This window comes from Rhagoletis zephyria, unplaced genomic scaffold, assembly GCF_001687245.7.
Source record: "Rhagoletis zephyria isolate East Lansing unplaced genomic scaffold, Rhagoletis_zephyria_1.1 Rzeph_scaffold_00152, whole genome shotgun sequence".
In the NCBI taxonomy this organism is placed as follows: domain Eukaryota; kingdom Metazoa; phylum Arthropoda; class Insecta; order Diptera; family Tephritidae; genus Rhagoletis; species Rhagoletis zephyria.
In genome coordinates, this window is record NW_016157236.1 from 201,771 (window position 1) to 223,329 (window position 21,559).

General features: G+C 33.5%; 1 protein-coding gene across 1 annotated transcript in view; it reads right to left on the reverse strand.

The window, feature by feature from the left end:
• Positions 1 to 21,559, reverse strand: part of LOC108383084 (neural-cadherin) — a 198,968-nt gene that overhangs the window by 157,630 nt on the left and 19,779 nt on the right. Inside the window, exons 4-5 of the mRNA XM_017639472.1 lie at positions 19,484 to 19,642; positions 1,983 to 2,120 (exon numbers count right to left, since the gene is read on the reverse strand). Coding sequence (XP_017494961.1) covers positions 1,983 to 2,120; positions 19,484 to 19,642 — 297 coding nt within the window. The remainder of the gene's footprint in view (positions 1 to 1,982; positions 2,121 to 19,483; positions 19,643 to 21,559) is intronic.

Here is a 21,559-nt window from a genome sequence, read left to right on the forward strand (position 1 = left end):
CTTCATCTTCATCTTCATCTTCATCTCCATCTTCATCTTCATATTCATCTTCATCTTCATCTTTATTCAAAACCATTTCTTTTGATACCCATATTGGAATACTTTATTTATTTTAATAAATAATTTGAATTGGATTTTCGTATATATGGCAACCCTTTAAAAAACTAAAATCATATTACATATCTACAGGTCGAGTCCTTTCATTTGATACCTCATTTTTTTACATCGAACGAACGATACAGATTTTATGACTGGGTGTTAAATATTTAACGCAACCCTCTGCGGCTGAGAAATTTTGAATTCAATTTTCTAACATGTGGCAACTTCTTTTATGGAACTAAAGCTATGTTGCACACCGGAAGGACGAGGCCTTTCATGTGACACCTCATTCTTGAGAATCGAACGAACGGCACAGATTTTATGAGTGGGTGTTAAATATTTAACGCAACCCTCTGCGGCTGAGAAATTTTGAATTCAATTTTCTAACATGTGGCAACTTCTTTTATGGAACTAAAGCTATGTTGCACACCGGAAGGACGAGGCCTTTCATGTGACACCTCATTCTTGAGAATCGAACGAACGGCACAGATTTTATGAGTGGGTGTTAAATATTTAACGCAACCATCTCCGAACTCGTGTAAGAAGTTTCACTTCAAAAAAAAAAAACGAAGCCTACGAGGCATTTAATTTCAGCTCAAAAAAAACAAGACTGATTCAAAGATGAAGGCAATACTGACGATAAGCCTGGAAGAGGCTTAGCTAAAACTACTTCTTAATGCGATGATCGGGCCATTACTCATTTATTAAAAAAAAAGAATCGAACCCTTAGCCTAAAGTAAGCGAAACAAAAGCTTTCGTCAAAAAGTATAAACGTCTCCATTTGTACAATGAGATGGAGATTGCCAGAATCTGATATTAGAAATCGGAGCACACTTTTAGAACTCCTTTTGACTGAAGTGCATATTCAAAAACAAACAGTCCCTATGTTATTCGACACGCTGAATGCGAGTCCGAGTGCTGTAAAAGCATAAACAGACGGCAGCGTTGATCAGGTTCAACTCGGAAATTAACTGCAGTTGATCCGCATTAAGTCCGAGTTAATCCGCTGCCGTCTGTTTTAGCCTCTCCGTCAAGTAGGGAAAAATTCACTAAATAAACCTGAAAATTCAGCACAATTTTTCTGAATTTTAATTGAGTTTTCGCATTCAGGGCGTCGAATAACATAGGAATATAGAGGTTTGGTTTAATATGCAGAAACTTCACGCACGCCGTCAGTTTAGAGTCAAAAATTTCTCATGCATATACAACTTGTATAGCAGCAACCGAAATTGAACGGCGTGCGTAAAAAGCTAACTCAATTTGTAATTTTTGTTCTGCGTACGATATTTATTTGACGCTTCGCTCAANCTGTTTTAGCCTCTCCGTCAAGTAGGGAAAAATTCACTAAATAAACCTGAAAATTCAGCACAATTTTTCTGAATTTTAATTGAGTTTTCGCATTCAGGGCGTCGAATAACATAGGAATATAGAGGTTTGGTTTAATATGCAGAAACTTCACGCACGCCGTCAGTTTAGAGTCAAAAATTTCTCATGCATATACAACTTGTATAGCAGCAACCGAAATTGAACGGCGTGCGTAAAAAGCTAACTCAATTTGTAATTTTTGTTCTGCGTACGATATTTATTTGACGCTTCGCTCAATAAAATCAAATGCAAACGCACGCAAGCCAATTTCGGGTGACGCAGAAAAACAAATAATATGGCCCACGTATAAAAACGCCGTGTGTTTATATTAGGTTAAACTGTTAATCATAAAGTAATAAACAAGCTTACGAAATACAAATAAGGCGATTGCAGCTTGAAAAATAGTTTGCAACTTTGAAGTTCTGAGCTGACCTCTTTATCCAATAGGGTATTTTGTTAATACATACATACATACACAAGTACTTATGTAAAATCCATTTGAAATTTCTATGACTTACCTTTAGTACAAATATCTCGCCTGTGGTACGATTTATGTCGAATTTACTATTGGCAGGATTATCGGGATCGATACCTTGTCCTGTCAAAAAGTAAACAATATTCTGCGGGCGATCCTTATCGCCATCGGTGGCGGTGACCTGTTATGCAGTCCAAATCGAAGGCAGTTCAAAGCGACAAGAACAAAAATAAGATGATTTTTGTATTAATATGAGGAAGATATATTCTTATTCAATTTAATATCTTAAAAACCAACGTCGGTTAAATACTTAAATGTACGTTTGCAGTGCAAATGCGTGCAGTTTAATATTGTATGAAATACGTACATATACTTACATACATATGTAGGTATGTATGTGCATGCATGGTTAGAAAAGCATGCAGTTAAATATTGCATGAAATACGTACATACACATAAATATACGCATGGGCATAAATGAACTAGCAGTTAAAAATGAAAAATGGTTTTATCACAGAATTAACTTCTTCTATTTCCAAATCTTCCACCGAAAAATATAGAAGTGTGCTGGTTTTTTTTCGATAAACTGAAAACGTTCAAATAATTCTGCTCTAAAGAGTGACTATTGCAAATTCAAAGAAATTTCATTTCTATTTCTGTTCTGAATGATATACTTAATTTTGGTTTATAAGAAATAAATACAAAATGAAAAATTGTGTTAAATAACTTTACCGCCCAATTCTGTGTTTTCTTGATAATTTTTTTGTAAAGAAATTTTATCAAGTAAAAGCTTCCTTCGTGTTCTGTGTCAATATTTATAAAACAAAAAGCATGATAAAAATATAGTAAGGTAGAACCGCTGAGTCACTTTTAAAATTCTTGACGCTTCCAAACAATTTAATTTTTAAATTTACTCACAAACTCACACACACATTTTCATTTTCAAACTCAAGCAACAACAATTTCGAACAATTTCATTTTTTTATTTTCACTTTTATATAATTTTAAAATGTTGGCAAACTTCAAAAAAAAATCATGGCCGACAAATTGAGAGAACGGTTCTACCTTGCTATATTTTTATCATGACAAAAAGCTCTACGATTTCATTAGTGGAACTGATTTCCACATGAGTGGAACTGATTGCATTATCACATATGAAAAATATGAATTTAAAAGCAAAAAAGGTTTTTACTGCCGTAGCCGAGTAGGTAGAGATGTCGACTATAAATCCTTGTGTCGCAGGTTCAAATTCCGGCACATGGAGTATTTAATTGTTAGAAATAAATTCATTAATAAACAAAATTTATAAATTTCACATGAAATTTCAATTTGTCAATAGCATTTTCAATCTTGATAATTTATCAAGAAAATAGCTTTTGATTTCTATGCTAGAATAGCAATTCTTGATAAATATTAAAAAAATTTACAAATTATAAAGATTTTCAATTTATCAAGTGCACAGAATCGTGCTGTGAATGTATCCATGTGTTGCTTTTCCTACACTCAGAAAAAGTTAGCTAAAAATATTCCTTTCAACACCTAATTTAGTAACTATAACCAAATAAACTAACTATAACCAATCATTTGTTGAGAGAAACACATTTAGTTGTCGTAACTCAACTCTTTTCTCAGTGTAAAATATAATATGTAGGTTTAGTGAAGGCCGCCTTTGTTGTTATAATACTATTATAGACATAGGCAACATTGCGGATGAAGTGAGCCACGAGGTCGGAGACTCGAATTTTTATTTTTTTCCTACAGTTATGACCTTATGGTATTTGTGGACTTTTTTCAACAAATTTAACTCTAAAAAATTTAATTCACTTGAAATAATAATATCAAACGAAATAAAAAAAATAAAATACAAGTTTTGTGGAAATTGCTCAGATACCCGGGTATCAACCTGGTTCCTATTAACAGGTATATTCTGCGCTGGTAACATAAATTTTGTAACCGGTAATTAAAGTGCCTGTCAATTTGTAAACCTTTCTCGCATTCTGTGCGCTCTTGTAACCGGTAAATTTGGTTACCATCTCATAAACTATAACAAAATATTGCCCCATGAAATAGCTGAACTGCTGAATATTTTCACTGCATTACCAACGTACCTAGAATCGCGGTGACAAGAAGTGATAACATTTTTTGGTAATACAATTTTCCGGTCACAAAATCTTCGGTAACGTGCAGAATAGACCTGTAAGTACCCTGGAAAAAATTGTGCGACTAATCTCTAAAGAGAGTATTCCGAGATTACTCTGAATCGGGTACAATTCGGCATTAATTAGTCGCAACTAGTCTCGTCCCTTATGGGTATAATTGGAGATCAATTAATCCCCAACTCATCTCTAACGGGTACTATTAACGATTGAATGATATGTACGCACTTAGTCAATGAAATTTCATGTGCGGCGTTGGCACACAGAGAGAGTATTCGCCTAACAAAACTGAGCAACCCGGTTCGAATCTCAGCTGGCGCAAATTTTTATTTTTATTTTTTGAAAGTGACTAGTCGCTTTTCATACCCTTTCGGGTATAAAGGTGAACAATTAGTCTCTTCATAGGACATGCTCGAACAAAAGCGAACAGTTCATTCCATATAAAGAGATCAAAAATGGTATTAGCCGCATGTTCCTTTGCGATTGCTCCCGGAGTCATCCCGGATTAGTCCCATTTTTTGCAGGGTAGTAATACGACCCTCTGATTACTCGGCTACAAAGTTTTAGTAATCAACAAGATATTTTTTCCTTAAGGGCAAAGTGGGAGAAATTACGAAAAAGTTGGCCAATATTCCAAAAATAAAAGTTGTCCGACTGTTGCAAAACATGGTGATTTGTCAAGAGGAAGGTCCATTGTATAGTGGATGAAAAGTATAAGGCAGGGGTTCTTAAATTTTTAAGATGATGGAACCCTTACTAAACATCTCTAATTTTATGGAACCCGGCATCAAATTACTAAAAATCAAAGGCAGTGCAATTTAAATATGAATAAAAACATTTGCTAGAAATAGTAAACATACTTTAAATTTTAATGTGAACAATGAACTTGTTTCACTGTTATTAATTATTGTATAAAATAGTAGTTCCATAGTATGTCTGAAAGCTGTATGCGCATTTCTGGGGTAGCATCCAATTTCGACCTGAATTTGTTTTTTGTATAAGTGTAAGCTAAAACCCTTTTGACAGAGTATGCTGTGACAGAAGGAAGCAAAGTTAAGATGGCCTTTTTAGCGATTTTATGATATTTACTCTTATACCGGGGACAGACAACTGGTATTTGCATTCTGGTAAATTTAAGCTTGGAATACAATACCGGCGAACGGCAAACTTCGCCGAATTGGGCGGTGCTGTCGTTCACCGTTCGCCCAGCTATTTCGCCTACTTGAACAGAATTAGAGCGGTAGCTGATACTATTTGGCCGCCTTTATAATTTGGGTGACCATATTTAGAAAAAACTTATAAACCATATTTAGAAATGAGGCAATGCTAACAAATATAAATGTAAAACAAAGGGAGATTATTATAAATTACTTTCTTTCAAGCCAGATTTAACGAATTCACAACTATATTTTCCAAACAACAAAAATAATTCGTGTTTATGTTGTTTTCTTCTAAAACTTTGAAAGCAAAAAAGAAATACGACCACCTTTGGCACGTACAGCTGTCATCGCCCAGCAGGGAGATAGAAATAAATCTATCGCCATGAAACGCCGACGGGCGAACTTCGCATTTCGTTTTGGCTGTGTTCAATTTCATAGCATGCGGGTGTTCTAATTTTGACAGTGCGAATTTCGCTGTGGTGAGTTCGCCGGCATTGTATTTCAGCTANCGTGTTTATGTTGTTTTCTTCTAAAACTTTGAAAGCAAAAAAGAAATACGACCACCTTTGGCACGTACAGCTGTCATCGCCCAGCAGGGTGATAGAAATAAATCTATCGCCATGAAACGCCGACGGGCGAACTTCGCATTTCGTTTTGGCTGTGTTCAATTTCATAGCATGCGGGTGTTCTAATTTTGACAGTGCGAATTTCGCTGTGGTGAGTTCGCCGGCATTGTATTTCAGCTATTATTGTGGTATTTAAAATACTACCATAGTGACAGACATTAACTTAGTATTGCAGTGTCAAATTATATGTTTCTGAAAAACAACTCATAAACATAAAAATGCAAAAATATTGCAAAAATTGCTTATATATTGCATCAAAACTTGCGGTATGAACTTTTGACTTGAATCGCTCGGAAACTTCAATGATTTTTTGATAAATGAGCGGCGGACATCTGTCATTTTTGGGCATGTTCCGCGCGAAATGCCCATTCACAATGAGAATACCACAAAATTACAACCTTCGGAAAGTGGTATTCTTTCTACTAAAAATACAAGGTTGCTCACGTAGTCTTTTGAAGAACATTATAATATTTGGTGACAGGCATATGGTATTTTGGAAATGCTTCGAAGAATTACCAGATGTCTGTCTGCGGTATTAACATAAACCCAAAACTCTTTTAGAAACGCAGATTCAAATGTGTGTTTCAATGTCGAAGTACTCTGAAGATCTATGATCTATTCGTAAATGGATTTTGTACCAAACCGATATTACTCCTAAAATCCGAAAAATAATCTGACTAATATTTCAGGTGATTTATCAAGTGCCCAGTTATCACAATTCACATTTCATTTGGCAATTCATCGCGTTCCTTGTAGAAGGTTTCATATAACCCTTTGGCTACAGCGGCCAACAACACATACCGGATAGAAAACAAACAAGCTGTCAAGCGCCAGCTCAATGCTCCTATGTAGATAATTGCGTCTCGGTGAAGCTGTTTATAGAACTTTTCTTTCTGTGTGCAACTCAAATCGACCGCCGTGCTTATTCATACCAAAATTAATTTCGCGGAACCCCGGTGACTTTTCTACGGAACCCACTTTAAGAAGCTCTGGTATAAGGCACCCTTTTTTGTAACTTCTTAACTAGAACAGTTTGAACTTTTCTCATTTGCTCGGTAATTTGATTTTAAAATACTTAGTGGTTAAATCACTTAATTATTTTATTGCGAGATACAGAGCGTTTCTGATATCTTAACTAATCTAAGTCACTAAATTTAAATTTTCGATGCAAGTAAATATACCTTAAAATTAATTGTAAAAGCTCTCTCAAAAAAAAAAAACAAATATAAGAATATTTTTTTATTTGATTGTTGAAAAAGTTGTGATCGCGGGATATCAAGCTATTCTGCACTTTGAAGATAATAGCAAAAACAACGTGCTTCAAGAATTCAACAAGAAAGTAATCAGATTCGTCCAAGTTCTGTTTTAATTCACGATTGAATAGCGCGATAAAATAATAACAGTGCTCATTGTGTTGTGTGGAAAGCTTACACAGGGCAACACTGATTTCGGTGCGGACATTTTTTTTTTTTATAGACTTTTTTGACTTTTGAGAAGAAAGAAAACGTGATAAAATCTTTTACTTAAATTAAAGCTACGATCCAGAAAATAAAGGGCCCCCATTCGCGGACCGCTGACCCTCTCTTCGTCGATTTGACAGCATCCACCCAATCGCTGACGTCATAAAATACTTTTGTTTACATTTACTCTTGCCAACTTGATGCTTTTCGCACCAAATTTAGTGGTTATTCAAAATGCGAAAATGTTTGAGTTTGGAGCTTGGCGCGTTTTTGATGCTTTTGTTTTTTGTTTGAAGACACCAAATTAGAAAATCTTAATAAGATGGAAGCGAAATTTATAGCAATCGTAAGTGTGCTAAATTTAAACAATATCATGGCACAATGACAATCATAAGCGACAACAAAATATGTGGCAGAACCTTCAATCATGCCAGAAGAAATCGACCGTCATGCAAGAAACACAAATTTTTATTAATTTGAATCGGCATCCTTACAATAAAATTATGTATGCATATAAAGTCCATAAAATACACCAATGAAAATTTGGAGCTTTTTCAAATTCAAAACTAAGCAGTACTGCATTTTGTTCGATGCTTCCTCTTTTTCTTGTCGAGTTCGTCATGCTCTCTCATTCTGGTATTTGTTGACGTCACGGCCAGTTGCTCTCAGCTCGATTGGCGCAATCTTGTATTCTATCATTCTTGCATTAAAGCTTGAATTCTCGACTACTGTCCCTGAAAATACAATCCCTGCAGCTTAACCTGATGGTCACTTATATCATTTAGTCTATCAAAAACAGATTTAACATTTATTAAACGATAACAAAACTATTGAAAAAAAGTTTGTTAAAATTAGTTTTTGCTGTTCAATAAATGACTATAAGTGACTTTTCGGCAAGATGCAAGGATGGTATTTTCAGGGACAATAGTTGAGAGTTCTAGCTTTAATTTAAGTCTAAATGGAAGATTCTCTCACCTTTTTTTTCTTTGCTAGAGCTTCCCAAATTTAACACTTTGAGTTTTTTACAAATACCGCTATATGTAAATTGACGCATTTGTGAGCGGATTTTGTTTATATTAAAACCTTATACTAAATTCACTAAAGAAGCTTGTGTTCCAAATTTGAACAGGTTAATGTTTACTATATATGGCCAGATTTTTCCCCACTGTGGGGCGTATTCTATATCTGCTGTAGATACTTAGATTTGTGAACATTACACCTAGAAAAAAATCAGCTAAATATATTTCCCTGAACACATAATTTGGTTATAGTTATCTTGTTTTGTTAAAGTTACCAAATTATGTGTTGAGGGAAATATTTATACCTTTCATGAGCATGAAATGGTATTATAACTTTGGTCCGATGTTTGTAAGTACCAGAATAAAAAGAGATAGACCCATTAAAGTGTATACTTATATGATCAGAACGTCGAGCTGAGTCGATTGAGCCATGTCCGTCTGTCTGTCTGTCTGTCTGTTTGTATGCAATGCAGTCTCTTAGTTTTCGAGATATCCTGATGAAATTTGGTAAGTGGGTGTATTTTTATATTGTATTAATCATTTGTCGGAACCGGAAGAATCGGGCCACTATAACATATAGCTCCCATACAACTGATTGTTCAGATATGAGACTTTTCGTTATAACTCCTCCATTTATGCAGCTAGGAACATGAAATTTTGCAATACTTCCACCCATTATCAACAGAAAACTTAGAGTGAAAATTACAAAGATCGGGCCACTGTAACCTATAGCTCCCATACTGCTGATTGTTCAGATATGAGATTTATCGTTATATCACCTCCATTTAAGTAGCTAGTAACATGAAATTTGGCACTGTTGTCCCTCATTATCACAAGAATACTTTCAGTGGCGAAGATCCGGTTGCTATAACCTATAGCCTCCATACAACTGATTGATAAGATATGAGATTTTTTGCCATAGCTCCTGCATTTATGCAGCTAGGAACATGAAATTTAGCACCATTCTACTCATTACTAAGAGAATACTTTCAGTGAAAATTACAAAGATCGGTTGACTATAACATATATCTTCCATACAACTGATTGTTCAGATATGAGAATTTTCGTTATAACTCCTCCATTTATGCAGCTGGGAATATGAAATTTCGCACTATTTCCACCCATTATCAAAAGAATACTGTGAAAATGGTGAAGATTTGGTCGCTATAACCTATAGCCTCCATACAACTGATTGTTCAGATATGAGATTTTTTGTTATAAAATATCCATTTATGCAGCTAGAAACATTAATTTCGCACTATTTTCACTCATTATCAATAGAAAGTTTACAGTGAAATGAACAAAGATCCGGTCGCTATAACCTATTTATTGCCTCCATACCACAGATTGTTCAGATACCAGTTTTTCGATATATCTCCTTTATGTTGGAAGCTAAACCCATTAAATTGTGTTACCGGTTTACATACCGATCACACAGCAGTGAAAATCACTTAGATTGGTGCTATATAAGGTATATCTTTCATACCTTAAATTGTTTAGATATAATTTTTTATATATGTATCTCCTCTATCTAGGTATGTATGCCGTGAATATATAAATTTTTTCAAATGCAGTAATCTGTTAAAGTAATATTTTCAGATGTTCATGAAAGGTATGAGGCCTTCGGCATAGCCGAAGACAGCGCTGCTCTTACTTGTTTTAGCTGACTTTTTTCTGGGTGTACGGTGACTCGCTTTTTTATTGTAAATACTAACGAGCCTAACAGTGCCTAACTTTTCCGCGATTAGTTTCGCATAAATATTTGGTTAGGGGTTACTTAAAACTGAAAAGGCTGCCTGCCTGGGCTGCGTCGACTTCTCGATGTTTTCCGATTTGCGTCAAGTCTATTTTACGCTATACATATGTATATGTATGTTTAAGTCACCGTATTATCAACATGTTTCTACTTGTATTGAAATTGTTTCTTTTTAGCATTAATTTAAGCTCGAAGCTACATATCGTTACCTTAATATAGAAAGGCACTAACTCATTTGATTTTAGATAATGCATTTCTATATTAAGGTAACGATATACCTGTTTTATAGCCAGTTTGATGAAAGCAATTTAAGTGAAAAAGTATAGCTTTTATTTGAATTTCATATGTAAGCGGACAGAAGAAAAAAGTCATTGAGTTATGGGGATTTAGTTTCTTCTAAAAAATGTTGCCCTTCCACGGTGCAGAATGTTTTGATGTTACACTCAACCATGTAAAAGGGCATGTTTTTGCCTTCATGTCCTTGTCTAGCTTGCGCATTTCATAATATTGCCGTTTTAAGCCATTTGATTTTCAGAGCAACTATATCTCCTATATCGGCTGCTGTGGCGTAGTGGTAAGCAGTGCGCGCTTCCACTTCGCAGCACCTGGGTTCAAGCCCTGGTCAAAGCAACATCGCAAAAAAATATAGAAAAAAGGCTTTTTCTTAACAGCGGTCGTCCCCCGGCAGCCAATGGCAAACCTCCGAGTGTATTTCTGCCATGAAAAACAGCTTCTCAAAAAAATACAATCGCCGTTCGGAGTCGACGTAAAACTGTAGGTCCCTCCGATTTGTGTGACAACATCAAGGCGCACGCCGCAAATCGGAGGAGAAGTTCGGCCAAACACTAACATATGTGTAAGCGCCAATCTATAATAATTATTGTTATTATTATATCCCTTGACAAAGCTTCAAAGGGAAGAGAATGTGCCTTTTTTGCCTTAAAAGAGTGTAAAATTTTAAGAATCGAACACAATTTTTTTTCACCGTTTGGCACCTCTCATACAAACCGAGTTTTTCATACTGCATATCTCTGGAAGTGTTTGTGGTAGAGTACTCGAACACAGTATGGAGATATACAAAAACAATGGCACACTCATAGAGAAAACTTGTGGTTATTGAAAAAGGGTGCGTGGCGCCTCCCATACAAACCGAATTTTTCATACTGCATATCTCTGGAAGTGTTTGTGGTAGAGTACTCGAACACAGTATGGAGATATACAAAAACAATGGCACACTCATAGAGAAAACTTGTGGTTATTGAAAAAGGGTGCGTGGCGCCTCCCATACAAACCGAATTTTTCATACTGCATATCTCTGGAAGTGCTCATGGTAGCGTACTGTAACGTGGTATGGATATATGTATATGAAATCAACCACATGGTCATGAAGAAAAATTTGAGATATTGGCAAAAAGGGGCGTGGCACCTCCCATAAAAACCGAATTTTACATACTGCATATCTCTGGAAGTGTTCATGGTAGAGTACGTGAACATGGTATGGAGATATATGAAATCAATCCCATACTCTTAGAGAAAATTGGGGCTATTTGAAAAGGGGGCGCGGCGCCTTTCAAACGCACTGAAACTGTTACGTAGTATCTTTGTACGCATATACACTTTTGCTAAGTTATTTAAGACGGAAATGGAAATATGCCTTCTGGCAACATGTTTCATGTTTTTAATGTAACGAACGGTGTGGATCTTAAATTTTTTAGACAGCCGGCAACTCTATTTAAAAAAATAAAACCTTATTGCACATCTGGCAGCCAAGTCCTCTAATTTAACTCACTATTTAGTCCAACGAACAGCCCATATCTTATAATTCTTCGTACAGGTGGCAACCCTCTTCGAAAATATAAAACCTTGTTGCACATCTGAACGTCAAGCTTTTCCAATCGATTTCATTTGACACCTCAGTTTTTGTAATTCAACGAACGGTGCAGATCTAGTAAAATTCTAAATAAAAAAGATCACGCTCGTATCGATTCAGAGTATATTATAGATCTTGTCGAAATAGGTTTAGTAGTTTTCGAGATTACCGCATACGTAGAATCTCGACTTTCCTTTATACTATGTATGGATATAAAAAAAAAAAAAATTACCTCGAAAAGCATTACGAAAGTTGGTTTGAAATCATTTGTTTGAGTCACTGTATGTAAAAATGGCCCTAGATACTAATATTTTAATTTATTAAATAGCTACAAACCTACCTTAACAGTAACTTAAATACCGCTAATTTTGAGTTTTTCTGGATTACATTTACCCTATGCGTATATCAAATTTAGTACACATAGGATAAGTGGTATGATATACATACACTGAGGGAAAAATGTCGGCATATAAATAAGAACAAACTAGCTCGATTTAAGTATATGGAATCTAAATATTTCATTCTTGAAATAAGAATTTCGTACTCAACTCAAATTTGATGCTTATTTATTATGAGTACAAGTATAACATTTTAAGAAACATTATAAAGAAAACCTATAATACTTCGACTTAGAATTTTAGATCACAAAAAGACGCCTGAAAAAATGAAATACATATTCTTAATTTTTTTAAGTTTGCATGATCTTAATTCCAGTATTTGGTACTCAAAAATATTATACTTAATATAAGATTTGTGTTCTCTCTTTTAGTATTTCCAATCTCAGTCCGATTTTTGGAAATGCTAAGATCGAGTCCTTCTCTGAGTGTAAGTGGGCGGTGTTTCCTAAAAGTCATATTGAACATCAACTTTAAGTAAGTATTAAGGAATTAATTAGCCACAATACTGGANATAAAACTTAAAACGTAACGATTATTTTCGGAGTAAACAAGAAAACTCAAAATATAATGATTGTGTTGCTTATTGGCCGTTGAGTATAATTTAATAATTATTTTTGAGCTATAGGCCGTATGTTAAATAAAACATTAAATGTTTTTCTGTTTTATTTACTTTTTTATTTTTATTTTGGTCGATATTTCGCCTTCAGTCTGAAGGCATCTTCAGGACTAAAAATAGGAAAACAATATTTTTACATCATCACAATATAAACCAACAAAAACATACATATGCACAAGTGCATTAAAACGACTTACACTATTAGATTTGTCCGGTCGACTAATCATAAGTTAAAATGTAAAATAACATATGATTAGTCGACCGGACAAAGCTAATAGTGTAAGTCGTTTTAATGCACTTGTGCATATGTATGTTTTTGTTGGTTTATATTGTGATGATGTAAAAATATTGTTTTCCTTTTTTTAGTCCTGAAGATGCCTTCAGACTGAANCTGAAGGCGAATTATCGACCAAAATAAAAATAAAAAAGTAAATAAAACAGAAAAACATTTAATGTTTTATTTAACATACGGCCTATAGCTCAAAAATAATTATTAAATTATACTCAACGGCCAATAAGCAACACAATCATTATATTTTGAGTTTTCTTGTTTACTCCGAAAATAATCGTTACGTTTTAAGTTTTATTTTTTACTCGGAAAATAATGGTTACGTTTTAAGTTTTATTTTTTGCTCGGAAAATAATGATTACATTTAAAGTCTTATTTTTTGCTCGGAAAATAATCGTTATTTCTCGAGTTTTATTTTCTGAGCAAAAAATAAAACTTAATTTTTGCGTAAGCGTATGCGCATGCGTGAATAGACAGGGGCGGCTGCATTGAACCTTTAACGCCTGCCCTGGTATCTGTATTTTCATTACCCACTCCACAGTGGCGTTAAAGGTTCAATGCAGCCGCCCCCTGTCTATTCACGCATGCGCATACGCATACGCAAAAATTAAGTTTTATTTTCTGAGCAAAAAATAAAACTCAAGAAATAACGATTATTTTCCGAGAAAAAAATAAAACTTAAAACGTAACGATTATTTTCCGAGCAAAAAATAAAACTTAAAACGTAACCATTATTTTCCGAGCAAAAAATAAAAATTAAAACGTAATGATTATTTTCCAAGCAAAAAATAAAACTTAAAACGTAACCATTATTTTCCGAGCAAAAAATAAAACTCAGTTAATAACGATTAAAAAGTGATTTTTATAATAAAACCTATAACCGTTACGGTCCCTGGAATATATGTATGTATGTTCATTAGGGCGGTACATAAAAATGTAAAGTTGTGATGGTCTCACCCCCTTGGATTGTTATATACTGAAAAAGGTATAGGTACCCGTGTTTTTTATTTTGAAATCAAAAAATATTTAGAGGACATTCTTGAACATCGATACTTTCTGATAATAATACAAAATTGTTTATTTAACCATTTTTTAATATAAACTATATGGAATTTGGGGACCCACAATCACTAGTATTCAAAAGTGGTAAAATAATTCATTGGGTAATATTATGGGAAAAATAAAAAAATATTGATTATCAAGAATTCTATACCATTTCCACGAAAAATGGTTCTTCATATATAAAATATGTACAAGGAAAACTTTGAGCGCTTTGAGCGACCTCTAAATATTTTTTATTTCGAAAAAAACATATGTGTATTTTTTCGATATAAAATAATCCTAGAACAAATTAAAATTCAGACTTTACTTTTTCCATTCGCAATTTTGGACCACCCTAATGTACACACATGGAAATAATAGGACGAAGTACCATTTGAAAAAAACGGTCTACCTTCGACGGTTTTTATCCAATTTCATTCAGTGGTGTATATATTTGTTCAAAAATAAATGTACTTTTAAGCAAATACTGCATATTTGTCAACTTTCATAGAAATTTGCGAAATTAGCGATGGTGAAAGTTGAAAAATATGAAGAAATATAGGGTATTTTTAAATTTTATTCGACGAAAACTCCCAACAATCTAAGTCTGCCAAGTGATTGTCATACTCCGTTTTATGGGCTTATAAATCCTCCTTAAAAAAACTAGTTTTATTTGTAAAATCGTATAAGAGGTAGTCAAGTTGTTAATAGGTACGAAAATAACGGTTATTTTATAGAAAAAATAGAGGTTCACCGATTATACTGAATCTGTTTTCATTCTGTACTCGAACATGAATACAACCTACACCAGGTTTTGAATCGGGTAACGTTTTTTTAGCACCGTTTTATCAGTCAGTTAGCAATTCCTTGGTGATGAAAAGGGGAAATACCTACTAAGGGCTGAGTTTAATTTAACCCTTCGGAGGGTGCGCCGCGGCAAATTAGCCGCAAAAATTTTAATTTGTGGTTTTCAAATACTAATTGTAGTAGTCACTGCCATTTAGTGGATTTGTTTTGAGATGCAGCACGGTTCACAGTTAGCTGTTACTTGCTGCATTACATCGTTCAGTTGATATTTGTATTTGAAAGTTGGTGTCTTATATATACGACTGAATTGCCGCGTCGCGTCCTTCCGTGCACCAAAAAAATTTGAATGTAACTCGCAAAATTTTTTTAAGATAGTTGAGCCAGAATTTCTGAAACGGGCCACTTCAATTATGTGATATTTTATTTCCAATCAGCAATGGTATTTTTTCATAGCTATTGACAATGGAAACAAATGTCTGGTTTTGATTTTACAAAAAAAAAAAAAATTTCTTATATATCGATGTGTTTTTTTTTGTACTTTTTACTTGAAAATTCAATTACAGACGACAATTCAACCGTCATTTTCATTGTTCTTAATTATCATCATTTGTTGTATTTAAAGATAAAATAAATAAAACGTGGAACGCAGGAGTACAGGTATGACCCCGCAAATAATGAAGTGGAAGAATCCACTTCACAGTTCCTTTGTTTTCTTAATATTATAGATATTTGTTCAATAGCTTTATCTATTGAATAACTATAATTTTAACCGACTTCACAAAAAGGAGAAGGTTATCAATTCATCGGAATATTTTTATTTTTTTTGTATGTTACCGCATAACTTTGGACCACGTTAATCGATTTCTATAATTCTTTTTTTTTAAAGGAAAGCTGTTACCTCATAGGTGTTGTCATACGAATTTGGTTTAAATCCGATCACTGGAAAAATGAAAAAATACCATTGTTGATTGGAAATAAAATATCACATAATTGAAGTGGCTCGTTTTAGAAATTCGGACTCAGCTGGAAAAGTGAGTTCTAAATCAAAATTGTTATTTTTTAAGTATTTTAAAGTTATACACATAGTAACTATTATGATACTCATTTCATTTTCTTAGGTTTAAGAGAAAAAATTATTTTTTAAAATGATGTATTTTAGAACGAATTTCCGCATCCCTTGTCAAATTTGGTTTGAAGACAAACCAGTTTCGGCGTAGTGCCAAAAACAAAAAAGGAGATGTTTTTAAACTTATATCGAAGCGAACCTGCTACTCGAATGTGGGCTGGAAATTTATTGCTCTCGAAAGAGACTTTTGAACTTGTCTAAGCTCCACCTCCCCAGCTTAGTGTTGGACACTACTGCTAAGGACCACGACTGTCTTCTTAAAAATGCAAAGCATCAGTCCCTTTTATTTCCAAATCATAACTCATATCAATATCCATTATGCGCAACCATCAAGTAATACCAATTTTTAATAGAGTTGCGAAATTTGAAACTTTTATCTCGTAGGGTTCAGAAATAAAAGAGACCGATGCTTTGCATTAATGTGTTTAGAAGATAGCCTACGTGTGAGTTGTAAGAAAGAAAGTAGAAAATGTAGATGTATATCTACATAAATGTTTATGTGTTTATAATAATCTGGCCATGTAAGTAAGTTCGGTTCAGCATTATTATTAAATTGAACTGGTACTGTACAAAATCAAGTACTTATGAATATTAAACAGGGTGATTTTGGTGATGCAAATGCTAAAGCTGTTTTTTGTCGACTATTTTATGCTGATTACGAACCCGTAAGTATAAAGTTTCCATCAGCTTTATATTTTGAGAAATATGGGGTGAAATTGTCAAAAATTCGTGTTTTTGCAATATGTAGGAAGCTCTAGCAAAGAAACAAAAGGTGATAGAACCTTCCACTTAGGCTTAAATTAAAGTTAAAACTCTTGATTACTATCTGTTAAAATACCATCCCTGACCCTTGCCCTTGTGGTTCTGGAAGATAAGAAGGCATGCATGCTGTAATCCGAATCTTCGTAGTTCGATTCCGAAAAATCGAAAATAGGTATGATGTAATCCTATTGTAACTATCAATGGCACTGCCAGCTAAAACCGCAAAATTCGAAGTTCTTCATCAGCTGCTTTGATAGAAACAAATCAAAATAAATATAATCGCAAGTGAATAGTGAAATTAAAAAAAAAATTGTTTAGTCGTTATTTGAAAATAATTTTCCTTGATTAAGTAGAATACAATTGAATCAGTGGCCGGAGAACTTTTGTCTCAGGAGGAAGAACATCCTGCAGCTAACAGTTGCATTAATATACAAAGCAGATTCTACTGATCCATTTAGCTTGTGAAGAATTTCCGCATCAACAAAGATGCATTTAAAAGCGTTTTAATAACTATGGACGAAGAGCTTGGGCGAAGTGTAAAATCATCACAGGTAGATTGATGGCAGTTTTGAGGTTTTTCGCTGAAGGAAGCTACCAACATGGTGTTGGGGAAAGATTTTGATGTGGGGTTTCCACCGTCTTTCGCATTGCGACCGATTTGTTGATATGTTGGAAATATTTAAAAATAATGCAATTTTTTTATATTTTTTACGGTTTTTAGTTTCTGGTTGGTAACATACCAGTATTTAAAGTAGTTTAATTTCCACTAACAATTCAGTGCAAAATCTTTCTTTGTTCTGAAAAAAATAGCATCAAATGTTAACTACTCTTGCAAAAGTCCCTATAATACTTATGTACGTATTTATACACTTTCAAAAGTCTCCATCTTCTGATGAACTTAGAAAACTGCAAGAAAACGTGGTGTTTCGGTGCCTAGTGGAAGACGTCTTAAAAAACAAGCAGACCAACCTTCATGGAAGAGAGAACGCGAAAAGCTAAAAAAAGCTAGCTATGTAAAAGTTACTGTTTCAAAACTGACTATATTAAATTTTTATATATAAAATTTGCAAAAACTACCACACTGAGATTTTTTTTTAATGTTTTTAGGCTCTTATTTATCCGAATTTTCAGATAATAAAAAGAAATATACAATTTGGATGTTACTTGTTGTTGTACACGTTTTTTTTTATTTATGGCTTACTACTATAAAATCACGTAACTCTGTTTGCAACTGGACTACTCATATTTTTGCGTTTTCATACTTTATTTTATTGATATTTTAAAACAATTTATTTTGCTCCGACGTACAAAACTTCCGACAAATACACAGAAATGATAGCTACGCCGGATTCAAGCATACCAACATTACGAATTTCGAAGATGGCCTCCGAATTTCGAAATTACGATACGACAACGCGGATTTCAGCATACCAATTTTACGATTCGTAGCAAAATCGAGTCTACGACGGATTACAGCATAGGGGTGTATATCCCCTTTTGTTTATTTGCTAGAGCTTCTCAAATATTGCAAAAACAACTTTCTTTTTCCGGATTCGTAATCAGCATAAAAAAGTCTATCAAAAAGGGCTTTAACATTTGTCGCCAAAAATTGTTTCCCATTTTTGTTAGCCTGTGTTATCTGTGTAGTGTTATAAGAGCCCGTATGTACATACTTACACGTATGTATAGCTTCAACATAATTACAAAAGGCCTGCAAGCACTTTATTAAAAGTTACTAAATTATAATTAAATAAAAGAGCAGCATTGTGTTAATTTGTGTTATTTAACAAAGTGTACCTGACCATAATGAGAATGTATATATATATATCCGCAACCAGTAGTCAATAATCAGAATTTGATTTGAGTAAAGGTCAGCACATCGTTGACATCTATGTATATGTATGTATATTACTCTTATATAAGTGTATGTGTTTACATATACTTATACATACTAAATTGCATCATGTTAAATTTTTACAATTTGTCAATATGTAGTACGTATAAATTTGAAAGTGTGAGCAATTTGTTATTGTCAACTAAGAAAATTAGATATTCCTGACCAAGATAACCAGAATGAAATAAAGAATATTTCTTGGAAATCCTATTTAAAACCAATTGAAACTTGTTTGTTGATTAAACGTGAATTTTCTATTGTTATAATTTTAAATTAAATGTTATTTGTAATGTTAACGTAGCCAAATTATTTGTTAAAACCACTAACCGTATCCCGAAATCAAATGATTAGTTTATTTTATTACTATAGCTAGAGAATTGCACTGAAATATTGGCTGGAGAGAAATTATATACAAAGAGAGCTGATTGTAAATATGAAAAGTTTTAGAAAAAATGTGATGTACGAGTATTAATTTACGAACGCTAATAGCTATGTAAATTATGGTTTAATTAAATTAAGTTTTGTTTAATTGATTCCATATACCACTTTTCAAATTCTAGTGACCTGCATAATGGTAAATGGCGTGTTCAGCTCCTCGTCCAAAGTACGCTCGTAGAGAGTTTGCGGAAAAACTGGCGGCAGATCATTAACATCGCGCACATTAATCACAATTGTTGTTGAATTTTCATTCAAACTATCGGAAGCAACCAGTTTTAGATCGTACTTTAAAAAAGTGAACGAAGAACCAAGAAAAGAACAAAAATAAAAAATGCAAAATAAAAGCCATACGTAGATTTTGAAAATGAAATTGTTTTATTAAATAAAAATAAATTATCGGATAAGCTTTAAATAAAACTACATACAAAAATATAACTAAAGTAATTATAAATAAATAGTAGTGTATGCAAAAATATTTGATAAGTGTCGTCGGTATTGTTTTGCTTGCCGCGGGGAGGCTATTAATTAACGCGGCACGCGTTAATTTACGATAAATTTAATAAGGATATTCAGCAAACCTTATAAATGCATTGTAAGCCGTATAAACTTATAATTTTGTAAGCTTTATAAATTAACCGTCAAAAATTGTATGGAAACTCGTTTACACATTTCTGATAAGTTTCTCCAGCAATTTCACTTAATAAACTTGAAAAACTGAAACCAATGCAACTCTGTCGCAACTGTAGCTGTGTTTTTGTGTTTCTTGGGCAATATCCGGGATCCGCATACAAATTTTGCACGCAAATATGACAACAGCGATATGATCCTGATACAGATTTGGTTAAATTTATGATCCGTTCTGTTTTTTTTTTGTTCCACTGAAAACACTGGAAGGAAAATTTCAAATTTTGAAGTAACAAAAAAAACCTGCGGAACACGCAAACTTAATTTTGGGTCGTAGATTACGGCCCTGTATACCGTTTTTCTATGTCAGGTAATTTTCGCAAGATATTTGCATTTTAAACTTGCATTGTGAATAAAACGATGCAAATTTTAACAGGGAAAAAATTTTAAAATAAAATATATTTTTGTAACTTCTTTTCACTGGTTTTAAAGCCTATTTTTTTATAAAAACATCAAGCTATCATCGAAGAAAATTAGTTTATGAATAAAGTTGTAGACGGTCAAACGAAACTGTGTAATAATTTTTTTTTATGAAATATGACTAGGAAAGAATGTTACTAATACGCCATGTAGTTAGTATGTATGAACTATTAAGAAATCATATCGTCACCTGAAATGTAAAAAGACGTAACAACACCGTAAATGAAATAGAAAAAGTCGTGACTAGTATTTTAATTTGCTTTTAATAAAATGATGTGGGGCGTTGTAATTCGATGAAATCCATCATACAAATCAAAAAGTGAATTTGAATTTTTTATTAGTTGTGTATGACTTTTTGCATTTCAACGATGATGTTTGTTACGTCTTTTTCGATTTTTTTTCAAAATTTTCTTTTTGATGCAGAAGTATTCCTAGAGCATTTAGGTACATTTCTGCATCAAAAAGAAAATTTTGAAAAAAAATGTCGCTTACGTTATTTTGGCGGTTAGGGCTTGATATGTACTACGTTTATTTGTATGGCAATTATTACGAATTTGCATTAGACCATTTACAACTTTATTCATCAATCAATTTTCTTCGTGATAGCCTGATGTTTTTGTAAAAGAATAGGCTTTAACGCCTATCGAAAGAATTTATAAAAAACCTTTTACTTAAAAATTTTCTCCTCTTAAATATTATATTTTTATACCCGAGCGCACTTGTGCACAAGGGTATTATAACTTTGTTCACATAACGGTTGTTTGTAACAGGCAAAACGAATCGAGATAGATATAGACAAATGTATACATAAATGATCAGAATGAAAAGAGAAATCGATTAAGCGGTGACTGTCTGTCCGTCCGTCTGTGCACACGATAACTCGAGTAAAAACTGAGATATCTTAACGAAACTTGGTACGTGAACTTCTTTTGGGCGTAGGACGGATGGTATTGAAAATGGGCGAAATCGGACAATAACCACGCCTACCTCCCATATAACGGTAATTTTAAGAAATACGAAAACTGCGATATTTTAGTAACTACTGAAGATAATTCACTCAAAATTGATACTTACAATGAGTTTCAGACGGAAAACATG